The sequence below is a fragment of the Erigeron canadensis genome, chromosome 3, assembly GCF_010389155.1.
Source record: "Erigeron canadensis isolate Cc75 chromosome 3, C_canadensis_v1, whole genome shotgun sequence".
Classification (NCBI taxonomy): Eukaryota; Viridiplantae; Streptophyta; class Magnoliopsida; order Asterales; family Asteraceae; genus Erigeron; species Erigeron canadensis.
Genome location: NC_057763.1, coordinates 4,630,271 through 4,655,538, shown reverse-complemented (window position 1 = coordinate 4,655,538; position 25,268 = coordinate 4,630,271). Strand labels below are relative to the sequence as shown.

The 25,268-nt window shown below is 34.4% G+C and overlaps 2 protein-coding genes across 2 annotated transcripts; one reads left to right on the top strand and one right to left on the bottom strand.

Moving 5' to 3' along the window:
• The first annotated feature begins 5,808 nt into the window (after positions 1-5,808).
• On the top strand, positions 5,809-6,800 carry LOC122592330 (putative vacuolar protein sorting-associated protein 13D). The gene is made up of 2 exons (XM_043764531.1): positions 5,809-6,166; positions 6,286-6,800. The coding sequence occupies exons 1-2, from the start codon at positions 5,895-5,897 to the stop codon at positions 6,611-6,613; spliced, it is 600 nt and encodes a 199-aa protein (XP_043620466.1). The 5' UTR covers positions 5,809-5,894; the 3' UTR covers positions 6,614-6,800.
• A 137-nt stretch (positions 6,801-6,937) lies between these two features.
• On the bottom strand, positions 6,938-25,034 carry LOC122592329 (myosin-15). The gene is made up of 38 exons (XM_043764530.1): positions 24,767-25,034; positions 23,216-23,359; positions 21,790-21,935; positions 21,532-21,688; positions 21,160-21,218; positions 19,452-19,608; positions 19,061-19,210; positions 18,811-18,947; positions 18,528-18,674; positions 18,335-18,436; positions 17,728-17,785; positions 17,405-17,506; positions 16,571-16,608; positions 16,347-16,473; positions 16,080-16,253; positions 15,424-15,555; positions 15,046-15,155; positions 14,573-14,633; positions 14,228-14,405; positions 13,385-13,590; positions 13,169-13,288; positions 12,770-12,868; positions 12,367-12,588; positions 11,868-12,007; positions 11,377-11,488; positions 10,831-10,881; positions 10,663-10,752; positions 10,335-10,505; positions 10,034-10,186; positions 9,568-9,741; positions 9,296-9,433; positions 8,704-8,774; positions 8,525-8,624; positions 8,390-8,446; positions 8,247-8,303; positions 8,074-8,154; positions 7,898-7,980; positions 6,938-7,327 (listed from the first exon to the last, which is right to left on the bottom strand). The coding sequence occupies exons 1-38, from the start codon at positions 24,920-24,922 to the stop codon at positions 7,204-7,206; spliced, it is 4,584 nt and encodes a 1,527-aa protein (XP_043620465.1). The 5' UTR covers positions 24,923-25,034; the 3' UTR covers positions 6,938-7,203.
• Between the last annotated feature and the right edge of the window lie 234 nt (positions 25,035-25,268).

The following is a 25,268-nucleotide window of genomic DNA, read 5'->3' as shown; positions in this document are numbered from 1 at the left end:
GTTGCTATAATGAAAAGAAAAGATTCAACATTTACTACATCATAAAAAAATGTTATTATACATTAGGGTTATTTTACATTAGGCTTCATAGTTTTAAAAACTTTCGAATGGTACTAACACTTAAAATTCAAAAGATGATCTTATAAATTAATTAGATAAAAAATAAATGATTAATAAAAAAAAGTTTAATAATGCCACATAAGATTTTTTTTAAAAAAATGGATGTCATCACAATTTTATTTTATTTATATAAGAAATTAAGTTAGTGATTATTAAAAAAATAAAGAAAAATATAACTTATTTTATAACTCGTGACTCGGACATGACTCGAACCGACTTGCACCACAAAAAACGAGTCATGTTACGAGTTTGGAATAAATATGAGAAATCCATCGAGTCGGCTTATTTTTATTTCGTTTTGACTAGACTCGTACGAGTCGACTCATAACTCGTACGAGTTTAACAACTATGGATACAATCATATAATAGGTCATGTTTTAAAACAAATAAATACAAGGAATCAATAAAATTCGTGAACCTTAATTTGATCCACAAGTAAGTAATGTTGTTTGTACAAAGCATGTATATGTGTCTCAAAATCTTTTTTATGTGTCTTCGTAATACGAGGTTTGGTTTCTAATAAATTGGTTAGTAGACTTGAAGTAGGTTAGTTCATCTTAGGGTGTGAAGGCTCTTCTAGGACATTTTGCAGCAATATAACCAGATTTAAGTTATATTAACAACATATTGCAAGATATATGTAACATGAAAAACTTTTGGGAAAAATTAACACTTATTTAATTTGCTCGGTGGTGAACCATCCATAACAACTTTTATAGGATTGTGTACATTTCAACGAAGTATTATGCATCTAGCTCACTAAGTACACATGAGAGGAGAATTTTGTACTTTAAAATTCATTATAAAACAAAGTTATATGGTGAAGATTGAAGTAAACTTGGTTCAAGGATCTACCAACCGGAAACGACATGTTGTAGCAAATTGACATTATGGTATTGATAATATGATAAAAATTGATATTTGACAGTTGAAAACATGAGATATAAGGTCATTCCCTATGTATAAGTCTTTACCCCTTCATCATGCAAGATGAGAAGGACATAATAGGAACCACCACATCTTTATTAGGTCGTCATCCTTTACTCTCGTCATTTTTAAGAAAAAGGAAGACAAGAAGTGGGGCCATGTTGTAGGTGAATAAACAAACAAAAAAGCACTTTTTGATTAAGAATAGTGATTCCATGTACAATTTCACCCGTGATTTATTTTAGTATCCATATATCCATTTTTTTTTCTTTTAAACTTTTACTTGTTTTATGTAATCACTAAATCACACTTCATTTTACACTACTTCAACATAAAAACCATACTTCAACCAAAAAAAAAAAAAAAAAAAAAACTCACCCAAAAACATACTTCTAATTTATACTTCAACAAAAAATATCGAATTCGGCTTTTTGACTGTGATTCCATGTACAATTTCACCCGTGATTTTTTTTAATATCCATATATCCATTTTTTTTCTTTTAAACTTTTACTTGCTTTATATAATCACTAAATCACACTTCATTTTACTTTACTTCAACATAAAAACCATACTTCAACAAAAAAAAAAAAACACCCACCCAAAAACATACTTCTAATTTATACTTCAACAAAAAATATCGGATTCGGACGATGATTAGGTTATGAAAACACTATGGCGTCATTTACGACTGTTTTCAATACACAATTATATCAAACCTTTGTTGATTAAATAGATAATGAAAAAGTCAAGCCGAAAGTTCACTGCGGCGTCCGTTCATACCAAGAAGAACATAGCTAGAAGTCATCTCGGAGCCGCAAATCGTTTGTACAATCATTACTTTGCTCCTGAACCGCTATACTTGGTCGATTATTTTCGGAGACGATTTTGGATGCCGAAGGAATTGTTTATCCGTGTATTCTAAGGTATACATTCTTTTACCGTTGATCCACTACCTTTCCATTCTAAATTCTTCCATTTAGGTCCGTATGATGCAGTTGGTAACCCTAGATTTAATATTTGGTAAAAGTGTACAACTGCCATACGCCAGTTAGCATATGGTGGCAATGCCGACCAATTAGATGAATACTTAGAAATGGGTCAACAAACATCGTATGATTATTTAGAAAACTTTTGTAAGTGTGTTTATTAGTTATATCGCAAAGAGTACTTGAGGAAACCAACACAACAAGATGTCGAACGCATAACTGATAAACATTTGGAGGTACATGGTTTTCCGGGTATGCTCGGAAGCATTGATTGTCAATGGGGTTGGATGTAAGAACCCAAACCTTTTAAATCAAAATTGATTAATTTTTTTTTTTTATCGGTGCCCACTACGGCGCACTGAGGCGAAACACCTCCACTGTGGCGCAGTGGAAAACCTCGGCAACAAAAGATCAAAAGCTCATTGCGTCGCAGTGAGCTGGGAATGTCTCCCACTGCGGCGCAGTGAGACCACCTGTAGGAAACCTTTTTGTTCAAAAAACAAATTCTCCTCCACATTTACGCAAAATAGTTCAATCAAAAACACCATTTTCACTTCCAACTTTTCAAAAAAAATTCCGAACCATTCACGATATGTAAAAACACCATTACACTAAAATTCTACCTTTTATACACGATTTACAACTACATAGTTCAACAAACGGGTCAATTGCCCAATGTGGATAATTGTCAAGTCATTCACAAATTTTAACAAAAGCTTACATTTTCATCACATCCACCAAATTTCCAGAATTTTACCAAAGTTAGATTAACCAAAAAGGAAAATGTATCAAGAGCCAACATGTATCAAAGGGATCATCTACCCTAGTTACCCAAATTGCCAACCTTGAGATGGCTAAAAACCTCCAACTTGACTTTCACTCAATTACTTCCTTGCCCTTGCTACTACCAACTCCTATAAAAGAGTTAAACAACTAAAACGTAAGCGACGCTTAGTGAATGCATACACATATAATCACAATCATGTTACCGTAACAATGTGCATCAAGCACCACATAAAGCCTAGCAAGCTAGCCATTGCATTCATAACAAACATCATACATTCATTTTCAACATGGCCATGGACAATTTGGCTAGTAGAAATTTACCCACCTACTAGCTCTTGCATACAATATTACTAGTAGGAATTTACTCACCTACTAATTCTCAAAATAATCAACAAATGGGTCATAGGAATTTACCCACCTATAACCTCTAATAACAAGAATATGATTATATGCATATATACTCACCTCAATTTGGCTACTTGACACTATAAGGCTAACAAGCTCACAAATTAATCTTCAACACCTATACATAAATCAACACATAAACATCTATGAGTTCTATGACTCAACTTCCTTATAAACATCTACTTGCATTCATCAATTCTAACATTATGGTGTTTGGCTACTCAAAACTTTTCTAACAAATTCCAAATTTTCATAATAGAAATCTATTTCATAATCACTAGCCAAACACCACAAAATATGAGATTCTTACTATGGGGGATTTTCATTATTAACTTTCACTTTCAAACAAACTATCCATTTTTCAATCAAATTTATTAGGATTTTACTTGAAAATCTCAAATAACAAAAACCCCTAATTTCTAAGATTAAGAACCCTAATTTTCAATAACAACTAAAACTAGGGTTATGGAAATCAATACCTCAAGAATTCAAGAAGTTATACTTGAATAAAAAGTTCCTCTTCCTTCTTTTCTTTCTAAATTTTCGACCACCACCCACCACACACACAAACCCTAACTTTTGGATTTTGCTTATTGAAGATTGAATAGAAGGTTTAAGAAAACTTGAGAAGAATAAGAGACTTAGTGATTTTATGAATCACCATTTGAAGTTGGCTGGGCATATCACCCATCTGCCACGTTTTTCTTAGAAATAAAAAGGGTATTATACCTGCTATCCACTAAAGTTCTAACTAAATTAACCTCTTAACTCAAAATAAATTACTAGGAAATTAATTTAATGCCAAAACAATGAAAAAGGTTAATTTTCTATTACCTTAAAAAATTGGGGTGTTACATTGGATAAACTGTCTGGTAGCATGGCAAGGCCACTACACACGAGGCGACAAAGGACATCCAATGATCATGCTCGAAGTGGTTGCCTCGTATGATTTATGGTTGTGACATGCTTACTTTGGCCCTTCAGGTTCGAACAATGACATCGGACCCGACTATAGACTTTTTATTTCAAGACGACCTTGTTACGCGAACACCGGGTCGCAACGTTAGCCGTCGGATTTCGAGTTCTCGTGATGCCACATCCGGTCGATCATCAGGTTCAGAGGAGTCCCAACGAATTAGCAACTTGGTCTGTCAACAAGCCGAGACTTTGGCACGGATTGAGATTAGGGATGCCATGAAGTTTTTGGCAAAACCGATACCTAACGGTTTATCGAGAAAAGATTATAAAGCTCAGTTGGCGTATCAAAAACATTTACAAGAACAATTTGGGAACCATTTTTATACGGCCGGTGGTGATAGTGACCATGACGACTAGTTTCATTTTTATCACTATTTATAATGTCATTTAATTTGTAGCTTTATTATATAGTAAAATAAATGTTGTAGTTTATTTGTAGTTTAATTATGTAGTGAAATAAATGTTGTAGTTTATCGTAATGTTTTTCTTTAGTCTCGTAATGTTGTAATGTTTTATTTAATGTAATGCTTTAAAGTTTTTTAGTGTAATGTTTTATTTTAGTTATACGAGGGAAAATGTCCGCGCATTGTGGCGGTGAGATAGTAGGAGTGATAGGTGTGAAAATAGGCTTCCTTTAATAGGAAATTCGTGTAAATAGGTTACCTTTTTATGGATTTAACCCTTTTTTATATTCAAAATTAATTTAAAATGTTATAATAATATTTTGTTTCAAAAAAATAAGTTAGTTATCATCATTAAAAATATAATAATTATTTTATCTTAAAAAAATATTTCAGATTTTATTAAACATTTAAAAAAATAAATAACTCATTGTATTATATATAAATAAATTACAAATATCAAAAAGTAAAATGCTAACCAAAAAATATATAACTATAAAATGCTGGCGACTATATTGATATATGTATCATCTTTCCCTAGAATTAATATCCGAATAATGTTGAGTACACCGAACAAGTTGGTCACGCATATGATGGGTTCTACCAAAGTATCCCTCACTTGAAGTAACCGACTAGAGTAAATTTTCATGGATGGGGATAGTCTTAGGAAAGAGGAAGGCTTAATAGACCATCATAACAAATTGATATTAAATACGAATAATACTATATGAATACCATATAGTATAGTTATCATCTTACAAACAATATATACAATTTCCATAGACAGGAAGTGATCTTGAGGCAACATGCCCATTAACGACAAATAAAAGTATTCAACCACTTGGTGAATAAAATGCCGATGCACAATTTCCCCCAAAGTCTTCATCTTGTCTTTCAACTTTTTACGAGGTACAAAGAAAATGAGATACTAATAGTTTTAACTCGATAGATTGTTTATGGTTTTACTTATACGAAAGGTAAACAAACAATGTTCCTAATATTTTTATTTTAATTTTCTTATAAAACAATAGAATACAATTGATTCATTCAACCAATAAATAAGGTTAGGGGCAGTGTTATTATCCATAAGATAATTGAAATAATATAAATAAAAAATAATATAAATCCTAATCCTTATAGGATCCCATTCATCATTCCTATCACTTTCCTTATCTTTAGCTCATTATTATATAACATCTTAATTCACACTCATCAAAAGAAAGCAACAAACAGTTTTTACAATATCTGAATTCTGTTACTTCAGTTAGCAAGTAAAATCCATAAGATCTGATGATGATGAAAACAATTGATGAAAGGAGTATACTAGAAACGACGTCGTCGTTGAGGATCATTGAATGTAGTAATTCATCATTATCTAGTAGCACCACTTCTTCTTCAATCGGAAACAATAGCGACACCAATGATCAAGATCAAAATGATGATTATGATGATATTCAAAGTCCTTACAATTATAACAATAATAATGGATCTGGATCCTCCTCCTCCTCCTCATCATCATTTGATGATGCAATCCAAGCTCTTGAACAAGCCCTTCCTATCAGGTAAATATATTACATATATCTTTTGACATATATTAAAAATGTAATTTGTTTTGTTATATGTATGTTCATGAATGACCTATTAAAGAGGAAACATGTAATGATGTGGGTTTTTGCAACAGGAGAGGGATATCAACCTTCTACAATGGCAAATCAAAATCCTTCACAAACTTAAACAGCGAGTGGCCAACCACGCCGATTTCCATACAAGATATCGCAAAACCAGAAACTCCTTTCACAAGAAAACGAAGGAATCTTAGCAATTTTAAATTGCCAAACATGAACACTGGAAGGATATGCAAGAAATCCAAAGCTACAACGTTGCACTTTAGTGCAACTCTGGAAAGGGAAAAGGACAATCTGCACAACTTCCCCGACCATGGTGCATTATCTCAGGTCAAGAGACCATTGCCGTCAAGATCATTCTCCATGGTTAACTTGCTTCGATAATATTCCACTAAGATTAGAAATTTTTAGCTAGACCTTGTCTTGCTAAATTGTTATGCCATCTAACATTTTATAGTTTGTATAGTTTACAAACTAGTAACACGCTAAGCCTCGTATTATCAGTAAACTATCGGCATGTACATTATCATTATTGAAAAGGGAAAAAAAAAAAAAAAGGTTTATGTAATCATTGTTCATCTCCTTTACAACAATATAAGGCAATATATTGTAGGGTTAGCCAGAACTCGCTACAGCTACATCTTAGGTTAAATGTAAATATCAGACGAGTAATCCACTAAACAATGATTAATACAAAAGCTTTACAAATGAATAAAAAAGATTGTTTTTCCAATATAATAATATGAATTTACACTAATGGTCTAATTCACAGCGTGGCCCTTTACATGAACCTGGCCTTGCCATCCTACATATCCTAAAACTAAACAACAAATACAGAAACAATACATTTCCACTTCCACCACTCCTACATAACAGATACACACGCTAAGCCAGTCGTACACCAGAGACACGCATAAATAGGCATCTGATCAAGACCTTGGCTTTTATCTTATGCACATTGCACGCCAGGAAAGTTACTTTGGATTTTGAAGTAAAAACTGTGCTGAAGGATATTCAGATAAGAACGCAGGGGCCTCGATATCTGTAGGGTCAACAGCGGGAATCGCCAGGTATATGTCCTCTGTAGAGAATGGAATGCTGAAATACACAAAACCGTGATCCAGATTAATATAAATCAAGAGGTGTCAATTTGAACCCATTTTCTAAATAACCATCTAGAAACTAACTGCTAAAAGAGGAATGGTTTAAAAGTTGACTAAAGTGTATTTCTAGAGCATAATCCACCTAAATCGTTTTGCTAAAAAAAATTAACTGATCATAAAAATATAGTTTTGTGATCAAATTTCTGCATTGTATGTTTTCTTAATGAAGTCTAAAACATAGACTATTGCAGGTCAACCCGACATTTTTGGCCTGCAAAAAGATCACCCTTTTCAATCGACATGTCCATCTTGCATTCTTGCCACCTCCAAATGTAACCAGAAGTCTAGAACTTCTATCATAACAACACAGAATTAAAATGAATGCAGTTACAGATAAAGGGACATCGGAATATTTTGCAGACACGAGAACAAGAAACACTTTCAAAAGCACATAAAAGGATGGTAGTTTGAGCATATATCGGCATAAAAAAATATGTAGTAATAATCAGCCTATATGTAATTCAATCCTAGATATATGATAATATGAATAATCAAAGCAACTTGCCTCAAATCATCATCCAACAAGAATGAATTGGATGTAAGATTCTGAGAGTCCTTGTTCAATATCTCTCTCATCTCAGCAACTACCTATAGTCATAGAAAGAAAAAAACACAAAACATCACAACCATATGCATAACATTACACCAACAAAACACTAGTATAAAATGAGAGTTACTAGCCTCGTTTGATACACTCTGGGTCCCATATTTGTCATCCCAGTACATTGTACTTATCCGATATATTTGCCGAACGGTCAATGCCTGTCCAAAATGATGAATTAAGTGAGATCCTTATTAATGTAGGCAGGGGGATATATGTCATATGTTAAGCTCATAATAATAAAAATATATACCGGACACAGGTCCTGTCTGATTTCTTCTAGAGACTTCTTGCGTTTCTGGTGAATTACCTAAATAGATTAAAAGAGCAGTAAGTGAGCCGAAGTACAAAACTAATTCACACCACCAAAAATCACTAGAGCAGACAGTGATGTACCAGAAACCCAACTGCTTGTCTGATATAATTTAGTTCATGCCAAGAAGTTCCTGCAAACTAAATTGAACATAAGTCAGCCTCAGCAGGAAGTGAAGAATCCATAGCAAGAAAAAAAAGATTGATGCAAACAATCACCTCTTCCTTCGCATTGGCTATCCATTTCTCCAGTTCTGCTAGACCAGATTTGACATATTCCCCATTGGAAAATGTGCAGCATTCCCGCCGCAATAGAAGACTTCAAGAAACAACAAGCTCAATATGAAATCAGCTCACTTATTCTAGAGCAGATGTGTTTCAAAGATAGGATCACATACCTGTTGAAAAGCGATATGTTGACGAATGAAAAAACCTGTGTAGTAAGCTTGCGAATAAAAAACGAAGGTACCTGCAGGTAAAAATAAAAAAGGTAAATGCCTAGGAACCCCTTAGTCCCATAGAGAAAATTTTCCTCTCAACTCTTAAGCTAGCGACCCTGCAACGCTACCTGATGGTAAGACCCCATAAACCTTGGCTGGTTGAATATGCTTTTGCAGGGATTCGAACCTGGGTGGTGTTCCCACCAAGTCGCTTTTTAGGGCGGGGGGGGGGGGGGGGGGGGGGGGGGGGGGGAGCAGGTACAAGCATGAAAGAAATAAAAGGTCTTATAGGGAATAGTCTGAAGGGAGTATATACTATACACAGCTCACCCTAAGCCAAAAAGTGTTATAACTTCATTTTAAATTTTTAGTAAATAAATATTCTACAAAAGCATATGAAGCAACTACATGGAACCTATATATATGCTTTTGACATGTACCCAAGTCAAAACTATATAAATATATATAGTTATATACATATAATAATATATATACACTTAGCACCAATAACTTCAATTGAAATAGAAGAGGGCAAGAGATTTTAGCTAACATGATTTGCACGTAATCGATCCATAAGAGAATCCAGGAATTCTATGATCTTCTCCCACTGACTACCAGCAGCCTGCTGCGGAATACCAGTAGGTGACCTAGATGATTTAGCACCATGTACTCGTTGGTTTTTGGGAGCCTTCACAAAGATTCACAAAATGTTAGTATGGACCAGTTAGCAATGTCCCAATCATCAAGCTCTTCCCTTCAGTTACAAGCTGAAAAGTAAAACCAAATCAACAAATACTCTTTCGTCAAGAAAAGAACACTAACTTGGATGCATGAATTTAAAAGTGGGGATATTTCCTTCTTCAAGTTATCTCTTATCAATCCGAATATCTTCTCCACGCAAGCTGTTAACTGTTGTTTAAACAATATTGCTGGATAACGTGCTTCCATTGTTGAGATTCCATCGTCAAATCCAATGTACTTGTGTGGGGTGTAGCCCTGAAAAGTGCATAAAAGATCCCTACAATTATAATGGAAATAATCTCGACCCTCCTTAATTAAAGAGTTGGTATACTAAAAAAACAAAAATCTTAAAAGGTTAAAACGAAAAACAAGGTAACTATTATTATTTAGGTCTTAATGCTGACAAGAAACATGTGCTAAAGACAATTAACACTTGACATACTAATTAAAAGGTTTTCCAAACGGCAAAAGCCTTTTTACCCCAAAAAAATAACACTTGACATTCATGATTCGACTTGATGAACTCTTCTAGACTTATAAAACTTACCTGTGCAACCCTCCCATTGGGCAAAGAGGACACACCAGAACGCTGAGAAATAGGTGTCAGAAAACCATTGGAGCGGAAATTCCTTTGCAGCAGACATAAAAGAGCTGAAGCATTAGATAACCAGTAAGGCAATGTAACACCTTCATCCCCCACCTGGAAAATTATGTTGAAATTTAGGAGATTCTCTTATTCATAATAAAAGAGCATATTTACCTTTTATATACTCTCATCTAAGAAAAGAGAAAAGGAAACAAAAAAAAAGCATAAACCAAAACACCAAGTAAACAAATGAACAGATTACTTTAAGAACATTATTGATATTCTCAATAATGAAGTCAAATATAGCAGTCCTTTCCGACTCGAAGGCATGCCAATGTAGAAGACATTTATATATAACACTAGCAGCCACAGGTTTTCCATCCTTGAATCCCAAGTTCTCTTTAATGCACCGTGACAGGATTTCCGAGTTCTCCTGCACCACGAATTTCATAATTGACATAGCAAGCAGACATAATCACGGATATAACAAGGTGCATATCAGGACAACCTTGTTTTAAAAAAGAGTACAATATATATCTGCCTTGGGAAATTTACAATAACCATGCATACAGGGGAAAAAAATTCCAAACCTGGTGTTTTTCAGTAGCCATCTTTGACCGACGTGAATCAGTCAAAGCTGAAGAAATAGGATTTCCACTTTTGGTAGGCGTTGGTGTTTCCTACAGCAGAGTTACAATGTGCCTTAGGAGAAACGTATATAATATATTTGATTTCAAAGCTACATACAATGATCTTACATATATAGATTTTCGTTCTGAGAAGGGAAGAGCAAGTGAGCCAGAGTATTTCTGCGTAGAATGACCACATGAAAGTCAAAGCACTGTTTATGTAAACAAAACTTGCTTATAAAGTAAACATGAAAACAAGAAAACAAAGCAGAATTAGAGACCTAATTATAATTCGTCTAATATGTTTGTTATAGAAAAATACTGTTACAATAAAAGAATTCCCATTTGAGATTTTGAGGGGTGAATGTAACTGTACAATACAAGTCTTTAAGACAATAAATTTGCAAACAATAACACAATTACATCCATCTGAAAGTAACTGAATAAACTGCTCAAAATGTGATAGCTTGGATAATATTTGATAAGTTTGATTTGTAGACCATCACTAACTGACATGTGTATGACCTGGAAACATTATGTTTTGGTAGGTCTTGTATGACAAGATTAAGTAATCACAAGGTAAAATTCAATGATTAGAAAAAACATATATCAAATGCCACTCAATTTGACTAGAAACTTGCCCAAAAATAGATCCTATGCTGATTATCAACATACCTCAAGAAATGGCTTGGTGTTACTTGCCCAGTTCCCTTTCAAAGGGGTATTGAAGGACTTCTGTCTTAGAACGTGGTTTTCATTCTCCATACTTGATAGCTTCTCCTCAAAACTACATAGCAAAATAAATCAACTATAAATCAAGTTTCACTACTAACAAAAGCCTCCAAATGTTGTCACTGATGCACATAAGAAAATTAAGTGCAGCAACATACAAAAGGACCATATAAAAGAAGTGCAGCAACATAGATACAAAGGCTTTCTGACAAAAACAAATACTATTTTTGAAAAGCAGACCACCGAGACTTGAAACCGGTGGAAGTTGAAGCTGGGTCAACTCCTTTGGAGTACTTTAATTCCTAGGTATTCAACTACTCGGCCACCCTTGAGTGGTCTGATATGAGGATGATAGTACAGAAGCTCAAAGTAGCATAGATCTATATGAGCTATGGATACCAAGTATCTTACTTTCATATACATAGATACAATACCTTTTTAACTTCTGCTGGAGCTGCGAACATGTATTCACAACCTCCCTTAATTTCTTGAGGTTAATGGATGCATCTTCTTTAGCCTCAGTGAGCTGGGCCTGTAGAGCTGTGTTCTTCTCTTCCAATGTGCTCAATGAACTCTGCAGGAAAGCAAAATAAGGTGCCGATTTAGTTACACTTGAGCTATCCAGATAAAAATCTCGGTCATCGAAACTTTTTATATTCCTTTGTTTTAGCTCGAACCATCTCACATTGGAATGATGCCATATCTGGGCATCTAGGTAATCAAATAATACATAATATACCACCTTCCACATCTTTGTTAGCAGAATGGTACATATAAATAATGTTTTTGATGCATACTTCTTTTGCGTTCTTTCTATATATTCCTTTCTTTTTACATCAAAATGTGTTTCACAAATAACAGCATGTTTGAAGTCCCATTGTTTTATATAAAAAATGAACAAGGACAAAAAGAGCTAAGTGAATCTTAACTTACCTTCAAATATGAATTTTCATTTCGCAGATCAGCCATTACAGTTATTTCTCTTTCCAACGAAGATTTTTCTTTCACCGACATTTCCAATTGGTTTCGCAACACTGCATTCTTGTTGCACTCGTTCACTGTAGCCAACTTCGCAGCATCTAGCTCAAGGACCAACGATTGAACTGTTTTCTGAAGTCTTGCAATTTCCACGGACTTAGACTCGTCAGTTGAACCCTGCAATACATTGTGGCCAAGTTAAATCAAAGCCACTAAAATTTTAGGTAAAACATTGCTCCAAGTGTTAGGTGAAAAATCATAGATCTTTACAATGTTTGACCGGGGGACAAATCAATACCATAAGCGTTAATCATGTGAAAGCAAAACTATTATGACGAAACTGAACTAGAACCAATACCCTTAATTTTTTCTCCAGTTGCAAGCGCCACGTGAGATCCTCCAGCTGCTTTTCTAGCTTAGATTTTGCTAGGCGCAAGGCACCAGTCTCATTAGCTTCCTGTTAAATGTAAAAGAAAATGACATATTATAGATAACTAGAAAACAAGAAATGAAAATTATAAACACAATGTTTTGCTTGTCGTTTGTTTTGCTTTTATTGGTGAAGGTAGTTTCTTTTATCTGTGCAAGCAAATAAGCCATGATTGACATATAATGAATACGATGAAGACCACAGCCAAGATATAGTGAATGAAAAGCAAAATCAAAGCAAACTGAACTCAGACAACGTACACATTTGCAAAACATAATTATATAAGCACAGAAGCATAGATTACAAGTAAAATCATTGAGTCGTTACCTTCTTAAGCTTCCTGAGCTCTCTCTTTGCCAACTTTCTTCTCCAAAGACACTGTATTTTTGTAATATCATGCTGACGATGACGAAAAGCAGAACGAATCTTGAATGTCCTCCAGCGAGCCTGTGAGATCAGAAAATGATAGTATCAATGCCTAATATGTCCACTAATACTTGTCAGCTAAATCTTGTAAAAAATATCCTAGATATGAAAACTTACCTGAATTACAATGGCAGCCCTGTGCTCCCTTATATGCAGAAATCTTTGACGAGTAGTGAAACCACGGATGCTTGCTTGCAAGAGTAAAGCAGAGAGATACTTCTGCGCATAAGCAGTCTTCAGAAGCCATCCACGAATAGATTTTTGTATCAAAATGGCAGCCGCAGCTTCTCGTTTTGCAGCATATATACATCTAGCAAGATATCCTGCATAAATGTTGTAGGTAATGAATTGTTAATGAAAATTTACATGAAAGCGAAAGACCCAGCAGAACACGTGCAGTTAGGCGATTAGAATAAGTACATTGATGTGTGAGTAAGTGAGCTCATTTTCAAGAACCTTGGTTAATACAGTATTAATTATTAAAACTTCCTCAGTAGATACTTTAAATCTTTCACAAATAGCAAGCCATTTCTTAATATATGTGCAAGCCATTTAAGAATGTAAATATCCACAAAAATATATGATTATATAACTTCGCAACAAACACAGACCAATTATGAATAACCTGATATTCGATAATCCAGATAAGCGCTAATTTTCTATTCAATATTTATTGTCTAATTTACTAATTATATGACTCGGCCTACATGTAACTTAATATATATATATATAATATTTTCTTAATAAGGATGGCATAATGGTCATGTGGGCTTCACACAAACTGTTTCAGGTTAGAATAGGTTGCCGGTGAGGCAATGGTGTAACGGAAAACACGAGCACCTCACACATCAACCTTGGTGTTCCCAAGCATTAATATCTGAGGATCCACCATCCAGAATAACATGACAGACCTAAAAATGTTAGGCATGCTAATATTCAAGAAAATTTGAAGAGCAGAACCTCTGCAATATGCTTGGAAAGAAACTGCAGCTGCTCGCTTCAATGTAAAATCCTTGTGTGCAATAAATGTCCGAAGTCGAAACTGGATGCGCTTTGCAGCAGAATCCAAGACCACAGCACGTTGAGAGTCCAAAACACCAATTTGACCAGCCCTCAAAAAAACTTTGGTTTTTCCCAACTGCAAAAAAATATTTTCAAGAAAAGTAGTAGTTTAGATATCACTGTCCTGTGAGGTCTGAAAGACCCAACAGCAGATCAACTGCATATTTGGTAACGAAACTCTAACTATAGATGTAATCATGTAATCATAATCAACTTGTATGCTGTAGCTTTACGTAAGCAGACCTGGTAGTTCGCAAGGTTAAGTTTTTGCAGAATTTTTTCGGTCATGGCCCGTCCATCGTAACTGCAAGTTCACCATAACAAAGATTAATGCAACAACAATACCCAATCCCATATGAATACAAGGTATTGGGGAGGTATGACATAGAGAGACTGCTTACTGAACAATAATTAATGAGAAATGTTATTTAAAGATTTCATACTAATTACTAAGCAAGCAAAGCTCTGTACAATATAAGATACTGTAGAACCCAAGAGTACGTGAAAGAAAAGAAACAAAAAAAATTAATAGAAATTTGTTTTTTAGAAGCAGCTTAACAAAAATAACAAAGATAGAAGCTAAAATAGATGAACTGGCGGATATTAAATATTGTTTGACTCGGTAAACTTGGACTTAATTCATTTAGCAGGGCATGCGTTTTATTACCAATAATACCAAGATACAATACAAGAAAGCAAACCCAGATTAAACTAACCTTCCATCCATAACTTCCATGGCAATGATTCCAAACCGATCTACAAACTCATGGTAGGTTTTACGGGTAGGATAACCTGCCAGGCTAATTCGGACAGCCTCCAAAACACCCTACAAGAGACCACATCATTACAGCTTCATAAACGAAGAAAAAAAACAGAAGTAATATATTGATGTAAACTTATAATTGTTTAGCCTGTAGGTGGGTACACTTCAACAAAAGAACTGGATATCAAACAGAAAAATAAAACAAATGTGTTCCAAATTTGTTGATTATAATACTCGTCACTTGTGATAGGTAACCAACGTCCATGCATAGGTTGATACAAAATGTTGAACAAACTAAAATAACAGTTCAAAAGAAATATGAGCCACTGACCCCGCAACGTAGCTGATGTAACACACTCTGATTCTCAAACATCTGAGGCCGATTCACTGAGTTTGGCTTCACACAGCGAACATAATGTGGCTCTGTTGAACTGAGGGTATCCATGAGAGCTTGTAGTTGTTGCTATAACCATGAAAAACCAAAAACATTTACATTTATCAACAAGAAAATGAACAAATAGCATAAAAATATTCTCAAACGAACAATATAGATGTATTGATACAACAAGAATAAACGTAGAAACATTTATGACAATCCATCAGCAGAAACCAAAAACATTTGATGTCAACTGGTTCGATAATTCATAACTCATGTCATGCACGACTCAACATTGAATATTTTTATATTTATGAACATGGTCAAATCTGATGCATTCTGCATTATGAGATTAGGCACATAAATACACCGGATCCCAGACAGTATTAGCGTTCGTTTGCATCTGCTTTCACAGCTTAACTAGTGGAGCAACACAAATACATATAACTGAACTTAGGCATGATGAGGTTAGGCACTTTATGTTAATATGTTACAAGTCATGGTTTTCATAATCAAGGTATCCCAGACAGTATTTGCATTATCGCATATGCTTTGGCATCTACATTCACAGATTAACTAGTGCAGCAACACAAATACATTCAACAACTAACCTTAAATCTAGATGCCACAGAAGAAAATTTGTATGATGATCTAGAAGATTCTTCTGGCAGTGCCGGGAAAAGAGCAGCGATAAAAGTACACTTTGATGAAGACATCAAGTTACAGTGATCAATGACGACATAATCACGATTTTTTTCCAAGAAGGAATCCGTTTGATAATTGACCTGCATTTGAAGAATCCAGAATAATATTATAATGTATTCTATGTTAGTAACACCTACATTCTCTTTCATAGCATTCTGTAGTCTATGACTTGCCTTGCCAGCATAGTGAGAAATGGTAAAATCGGTCTCGGAGAACTTCGCCTTGCCTAACCTGGGGTGGGCACGCAAATTCTGGAAAAGCTTATTTGCAAATGTTTCATGTGTTGACTTGGGAAACATGCTGCAATAACATGAAAATTCAACATAAGAACATGCCATGAAAAAACCAACAAGCAGATGACTGTCCACCAATAAGAATCCCATAGATCATTTTGTACCAAGCTTCATCCAGTAGAGCAATTACACCTATAGGCTTCTGCAATATCAAAGAGCATGATGATAAGGAAGAATAGATAATCAAGATCTATCGGCAACGCATATAAACAAATGGAAGTATGACACGCAACGTCGGAACTAAAGTAGTAGATAATCCTAGGCATCTCTACGTGAATGAATGAAATAATTATAGTGTCTCCTAAAATTTTTGAAGAGAACAGTACCTGCATGTGATTAATAAAGAGACACAATAATTCTATCTCGTCAAATATTATCAAGGACCAGTCATAGCCAAACTACATGCGTACCGGGTCATTTACAATCATGGCCCATCGGTCATCGGTTCTTTGAAAATTAAAGGTTGAGAAATTTATAGGAAACTCGTAGTCTCAGAGAGCAGAGTAAAAGACAAATGAAGCATAAAATCAGCCACTGACATAACTACCACTCAAAAAACCAATTAAGTGTGTGGCATGCATGATTGTATTCATGTCATAAATTGGAACTATTTATCACATTAAAAACATCTTTGACAATGTTGAAAATTTTCAAGCAGATAGGTTGCCATTTCAAAACACCCTAGAGTAAACAGAAGCTTCATTAAAATAACGACCACCTAACAAAGATTCATTCACCATCCTTATGAAGTGGCAAATGATCTATTTTTCCATGTTAACATAATTAACTAAGTAGAGCAAATTCACTTAGAAGGATGAGAGAATCACTTAATAATTAATTTATTAACTAACCAAAATCATATAGGGGGCTGTTTTGTCCTGGAACATAAGCATCCAAGAGACAGCATAGAAAGCAATGATATCAAAATAAGAGATAACCTTTTCAATGAGATCTAAAACATCTTGATTATCTATAAACTCAATGTAGCTCCAAGTAATTGCTTCTTTCCGGTATTCCTCCTGCTCCATCTTAAATACATGCTGCAAAAATCCAACATATGGAAAATAAATCCAGAGTAGATGACATGCTAGAAAGGCTTCTCAGATACAGAGTATATAACCAAAGAAAACCATATAGAAGAGAACCCTAATTTCCCAATTCCCATTCATCATACAACAGAACATTTAACAATAGAGTCCCTCGTCTTACTTCATAATTTCCTATAAATAGCAATCGAACACAAAAATGATACGTCGCTCACCTCATTAAAATGTTGTTGAAGCTTTTCATTGGCAAAATTAATGCAAAACTGCTCAAAACTGTAAACAAGAGGACGTTAATGATCATTTTATGAGATCTTGTGATAGAAAAACACTAAACAAACCCCTTAAAAGAAAGCTTAACAAATTGCCTATGATGAATTATAAATCAGGTCCTAATTGTCAGACTTCATAAATTAATGCATACGAGCATGGTACCCGCGCAATGCGGCGACGGTGGTGGGGAAGGTGGTCTAGTGGTGTTGGTGATGGTACTATTGGTGGTGGTGGCGGTGTCAAGTGGTGTAGGTTGATGTAATTCAATAATCGTGATAGTGGAAATTTTTAGAATATACAGGCTTAAAGTGTTAATTATTAAAATAAAGGTTTAGAGTGTAAATTAATTAATTAAGGGCAAATTTGGTATTTTATAAAAACTCTTTCCATAGTGGGTGTTTATTAAGGGTAATTTAGTAATTTCGGATGCAACTATTGTGTAACTATTTCTAAAAACAGGGGGTGTGATAATTTTTATAAAGGAGTATAGAAGTATAGATAAACCAAAACACACAATAAAGAGCCACATAACTAAAAAGATAGTAACCTGACCTGTTATGCTTAAAGCATTCAAATCCATATATATCAAGAACTCCAATTTGCATTCGAGAATTATGATCTTGCCCTACCGACTTATTGATCTTTTCGACAAGCCTTAAACAAGATAGAAAAAAAAGGTCAACTAAATAAAAAATCAATGAAAAGAGGATGGAGAAACATTTGTATAATGCAAATATCGCCAGACCAATCAAACAGTCGAGCATAAACAGTCTTTGCTAAAGCATCACGACTCGCCACAGCAGCATCGCATTCAAGAGCTTTGATTATGATCCCTTCACGAGTTTGAATGGAACGTGTACACAGAGTTGCCAGCAAATGTTTTACATCACACCTGAAAGAAAAGCCAATAAATCATACACAATTTCTGATGCCTACAAACACAGATAAACGTAAAACAAAGCTGAATAATGGTAATGAACTACATATTAAGAGAGAAAACTGCCAAAAATATATACTAAAACACCCACATAAAAAGTCTAGCAGCAGTATGTAGATGAAACTTAGATTTCTCGTCCTTCACCCCCGATGAATCATGCTCTTTCCCAGGAGAAAATTCTATGTTGCCCAAATGAAGAATGGCGGCCAAAGTACGAAATATGGCTTCCTAACAATATAAGAAACTGGTAAGATAAAAAGCAGCAAATACTAGACCACGCCAAAAAAAAGTTAAAAACCAATACAAACAGTGAATAACTATGCTCGTAGAAATGTAGATACCTGCTCGTCATTGTTTATTCCAACAATATCCATAGCCCTTCTGGTCTTCACGTATTCCTCTGCACTGCTCACGCCTTCCAACTCATAGACCTTGCTTTGATTTAAGTAATGGAAGTTGCTTGGATGACCTAGATCATAACTTTCTGCATCCTGGAAACAACAGACTATCCAATTAAGCTATGTGCATTCAAACTTCAAAAGGGAAAGTAAATCAAAGATATGCATTTTAAGGCATTGGTAAATGAGGTTTAAAATCACGTGCTTCCTGATATGTGGGAGGTTATAACAAAATAACATGTATGGAAACTGTTATCATTTTTCTGTAAATATGCTTGTGCATTGCATATAAATTTGCGCATATCATTGAAAAGGATGAAAGAGGAGAGAGTACTCTTCCAGATGCACACAACTGATAGAAGCAGTGGTAGTTTCTTTCGGGATCAGTAATCTGGACTACACGAGATCGCTCAAGTAGATAAGTCCTAACTGCAGCACCGGAAATTCTGCCATTTGCATCAAACTGAATCTCGACGAACTTCCCAAAACGACTGCAATGAAAAGAAACATTATAAAACTGTCGCAATATCATTTTAAAAAATTGTCGATTTCCTAACAAGTACAAGTGCTACAGTATTCCATACTGGTAAGTGGATTCTCCAAATAGGATGCAATGAATATAAACATCATGAACTGCATAACCGATGTTATTCAACTGTAACAAGCTTATATCTTGTTTCTTTTACTGCTAAATGGCATAATCTGGTACATGATCTATCAAACAAAGTACACTACTAAAGTAAAGGAGTCCTAGTTAGATACTGTTTTCCTTCGATAAAAATGAATGTGCAGACAATAGCCTCGTGCCAAGTCTATAAGGCAAGAAAACCTTCGATCATGGACATTTCACAATTATTTTTTCACCATAAATAATATATAGAATAATCTATAGAAAAGACCAAACCAAAAACAAAAGCTGAAATCAATTACCGTACATGATCTATCAAACAAAGTACACTACTAAAGTAAAGGAGTCCTATTTAGACGCTTGCTCCTTGTCTCCAACTGCCGTACTTTTTTTTAGAAGCTCAGCTCAAAATACTGAAATCAAATTCATTGGAGTCCTTTTGCCGTTCAAAAAAAAAAGAGAAAAAAAATTCATTGGAGTCCAAAAGACTTACGAAAAATAAATATTATCATACATTAAACACCAAAAACATCCATTTTTAAGCATTTGCACCACTATTATTACTGGAACCCCATACTCCCAATTCAAAATATTGAATCAAATCTATTTAAGTCCTACAGAAAATATTAAATATATAGAATTTTCATACAAGAAATTCCATTTTGTGGACACTTTAATAGACTAAAAAAACCCGTACATCATATATATGTACCAACTATGTATCTGAGCAATGTGGCAGCGGCAAATGATAGCAAGCAGCTCCACGGCGAGGAAGTGGTAAGGAGCAGTGATGGTGGGATAGTCATGGTTCGGGTAGATTTCTGACCGACAGCAATATAGCTTTCGAAAAGGTCGTGGTAATATAGGGTATGGTGTGTTTGCATCAAGTAGGTGTGAGTTTGTCTGACCAGGTTAAAAAAGAGCTGATGAGATGGATGGTTAGGATTGCTATATATATACCAAGGCTCACAATTCACCTCCTTAATCTTAGAATGAGGAGAGGGGCAAATGCTTTGTACAAAAATACATGAATGTATAAATATACTACTGTGGAGGCATGGAGCTAAACATAGATTGGAATATACAGCATAATTTTGCTAGCATATGCATCTTATCTTCTCAAAGAACTGAGTCCAAAGTTAAGCTACATTTTAACTTAGCTGACCATTTTTACAACTAAAAACTTCATAGAACAAGTTATCCATCACATGAGAAACAATGTAGAGTGGCATACTTCAACGAAATCACAAAAGGTCATTCCAAACAAACAAATTGCCTGAACACGTGATATAAATTGTAATAAATTGCTGATAGCCATGCTTTGTAAAGCTGGATTGTAAGAAAAACAAAAAGAATAGCATCATGGCAAAAGAGAAGACGTAACTAGAAAAGATATATGAAAACTATAGCAAACCTTGAGTTGTCATTTCTAACAGTTCGTGCATTCCCAAATGCCTCCAAAAGGGGATTCGACTGTTCAAGGAAAAACATATCAACTCAGATTTGACTGTTCAAGGAAAAACATATCAACTCAGACTTAAATTGCGCAATGTACCAATACAATGTTTTTTCATGTAGTATTATTCATCCCTGAAACAAGAATAGACCAATGTATCTTATACTTATACATATAATAGGTGGATTTGATAGGAAAACATATGCTACATTTTACACAGACCATTTTATTCTAAACAACCGGATAAGAAGTGAACATCCAGCGCTATACAAAGAGCACAACGGCCATCAAAACGTTACAATTAATGAAGATAGGATCTACAGAACTTACTTCAAGGACCTGTTGTTCAACCGTTCTATCATCACTGGCGGCACGACCACCAACATAAGTAAGATACTGCATAATCAATTTTGTTGACTCAGTTTTTCCAGCCCCACTTTCTCCACTAACCAATATTGACTGGCTTTTTCCATCACACATCATTGCTCTGCATATGTGCACATACAATTAAAAAGAAGCCAACACATCAGATCCCCCTCAGGTATTGATGAATTAAAATCATCAAAGAGTACACAAGACTTGAGGAACCTGTAAGATGCATCTGCCACAGCAAATACATGGGGACTAAGCTCACCAAAAGGAGCTCCTTTATATTGTTCCATCATGTGCACATTATAAAGATGGGGAAGCTTTGTGAATGGGTTAACAGCAATTAGGATACTTCCTGTGTATGTCTGACATGAACATCAACCAATTCAAAACAGATTAAAATAACTAACATTTATATAAGGTAAGGTAATGTGTACAAAAGAATTATAAGTGCACGAAGTGATTAGAGAGCGCACAGTATCAAAACTGAGGGGAGGCAAATGACAATTAAAAAGTGTATATAGTATTGTTTGATTATTAACTTGTAGGTTGGCACTAAAGCAAGCATCAAAAAAACATACACCAACCACAACAACAACGCATGTTTGAAAGATGCTGAATCTCCATGAAATGTTGAAAAGTATCAGGGCAAGGTGCAAATGCAAAGAATTAACCAGCGAAGCAATACCACAAATTTCATGCGCAATTATATGGTTTACAGTTACTGATGGGATGAGTTCCTTGATTTACTAGTCAAGAGATTCTTTGGATATAATAGTGATAATAGTCCACTAACCATGTCCTGTCATCATATTGGTTACCCAGGAAGCATCGAGATAACATCTCAAAAATGAAGTATGAGAGGAAACTAGAAGAACCAAACTCGGTAGCTGCATAATGCTCTAAAATCTAAAATGCACTAGTTGCACAAAAGTATTGGAATTGGTAAACTAAAAGAGTTCCATGAAGAAAACCATCCACAGTCTACTACTCTCGAGTCTTGAATAAAAGAAGAATTCCAAGTGTTCTAAATTCATAGAAAAGTAGGTATTACCAATGACCATTCACAATGTACATATAAAGTGAAATACTAATTTGTCAAGTGCATAGATCTTTTCTATGAAAGTCATTTGTTTGACATCCAATTTTTATATGTTATTATTCGTGACAAAGCTATTTCAAGTAACAATCTTAGCATTTCCATATTTTTCTCTTCAACTAGGACAATAAGTATGTCTAGTTCTACTACGCTCGCTTAAGTCCCATACTCTCATCTAAATCATTTGCTTTAACACCTCAAATCAAAACCCAAAGACAAAGGGTAACGACAGTACTGGTTCACTAATAGCCACAAATCGATTAACAATGATACATATTGGGTTGACCGATATCTTTTCTTGACAATCTAATATCATTATTACCCCACAGGCACACATTGAAGTGTACAATTAACCAAAGTCAAATGCATGAAAAGTACCAAACTAGAAGCAGAAGCGTGTACACAAAGCATAACCAATACAAATCATTAGATATACATCAATATGCATATTTATTAACACTCAGTACTCATTTCTGTCAGGTAAAAAAGTTCAATGTAAATTTAATTCATAATGCAACCACGCTCAAAAAGAAACAAGTCACTTACATATATCTCATTAAGAGCATAACGTTTCTTAAGATTGTCAAGCACACCAGGTTCATTCAAATAAGCCAATTTGGTCATATCATCCACCCCGCCATAGTCTGCATCAGCATCTCTTAGTAGCAGCTTTTCAGCAGAAGTCGAAACCTTCAAAGCAACATGAAAAAGTAGATTGGTCAAAGTCAACATACAGATTTGCCTTACAATGTCACTTGCTTTAGTCTCGTATATATGAAAGTGTGTATAGCTTTTACGTCACCCATTACTTGCTAAGCATTTAATCATTTCCTTTTCCATGTTTTTCCCTAATAATTCCCACTGAACTTCTTAGTCAAACTCTTAAAAAGGCATTCTAATGTATGATGCCAATGCCACAACTCGATTTCAATAATGATTATGTTGATCTTAAAATTCCAATTAGAAGAGCATTATATGTCTAGAGGGCTAGACATTAATGTAATCATTAATGTAACCATTAAATGCCAATGTAGTTAATAACTTCTACATACATACAACTCATGTGTTTGATAATTACCATATTATTAGTCTATTACTATAATATCCACCGTAGTCCCAACCAAAACTCAAATCATTACACATCATGGTACTAATTTGTGAGCAAGAATTCATGTAACCACCTTACAGTATACTAAAACAAAAACCGTAATCTTGACTAATATCATCTACCTCCCACAATCAATATACTTCCAAATCAAAGCACGAGTTTTTCTCCGTATCTAAAGTAACGCTATGTAGTCGATTTCGGTGGTATACCAATGGTATTTCGGTTTTCGGTCCTCCACTGGTATACCGGTATAGATTTTTGTCTACAATTTCGGTACCGAGATTTTCGGTGAAATTTACCGAAATCGGTCAAATTTCGGTGGTATACCAGTTTTTCAGATTTTTTTTTTAATTAAATTATTTTTGTCCAAACTAAAAAACAACATAAGAAACACTAAAATTTTTAAGTATTAACACTATTCTATCAAATATTGACACTTTTAAGCTTGACTTTGATATTTAGATTGAGTATTAACTTAATATACTTGCTTTTTGTGTGTATAATTGCAATCTTTTTGGTATATATATAATATTATATAACATTTTTTTCATAATATTACGATTACCAAAATACCACCGAAATACCACTGAAATACCACTAAAATAACCGATATTTCAAATACCAGCCCTTGACCGAAACACCGAAATTTTGGTCCTTAACTAATTAGAAGTAACGTCTCCCAATTCGCAACAACCATTGCTGGTACTTAATGTACTCGCAACATTTCGATTTCATACCAAAACTAGGCTTTTAACAAGAACACTATCTAAACACAAACTAAGTTTCAATATACAATACTTTTGCAGTAGCTTTGGCATCAAGTTATCATCAATTTTTTTTATTATTATTATTTTTTTGTTTCAAATTGAAGTAACTTATAACAAGTAGTCAAATCAACTCAGTTGACAAATTACATCCAAAATATACAAACATATACATACACATATACATACATATATATATACATAAAAATCAATTAAAAAACTTACCTGTTTGCCGGAATCAGTAACAACTTGAACCAGTTTACCACCGGAAAAAGCGGTAACTTCGGCGGCGATCCAAGCGGCGTCTTTATCTTGAATCCAAACTTTAGAGCCCTTACGCAGACTCATACTTGCATTACTACTACTATTACTCATCATCATTCTAGTAATTATATTTATATATAATATATCATTTGATTACGTCATGTATATTGAAAGCCCTAATTTTGAAAAAATTTGAATCTATAAGAAAAGAGAAGGTGAGAGAGAGAGAGAGAAAGAATGAATTTGGAGTTCCCGCCCTAAAAATCAAAGTAAAAAGGTCCTACACAGAGGAAGAGAGATGAATAAATATAGGTTATATAAATAAATATATAAATATATAATTTATATATATATATGACATATACATACAGTAGATGGATATATTTAGATGATGATGTGTGTGTGTGTTTTGAATTTGGTTTAATTTTTGGAGTGTGGAGAGAGATAAGTTGCAGTTTACGTT

Coding starts and splice junctions, on each gene's coding strand:
- LOC122592330 (XM_043764531.1), top strand. CDS start 5,895: ATGATGATGAAAACAATTGATGAAAGGAGTATACTAGAAACGACGTCG. Junction 6,167..6,285: donor GAACAAGCCCTTCCTATCAG/GTAAATATATTA, acceptor TTTTTGCAACAG/GAGAGGGATATCAACCTTCT.
- LOC122592329 (XM_043764530.1), bottom strand. CDS start 24,922: ATGATGATGAGTAATAGTAGTAGTAATGCAAGTATGAGTCTGCGTAAG. Junction 18,437..18,527: donor TATGCTCGACTGTTTGATTG/GTCTGGCGATAT, acceptor ATCTTGTTTAAG/GCTTGTCGAAAAGATCAATA. Junction 15,156..15,423: donor TACATCAGCTACGTTGCGGG/GTCAGTGGCTCA, acceptor GGTCTCTTGTAG/GGTGTTTTGGAGGCTGTCCG.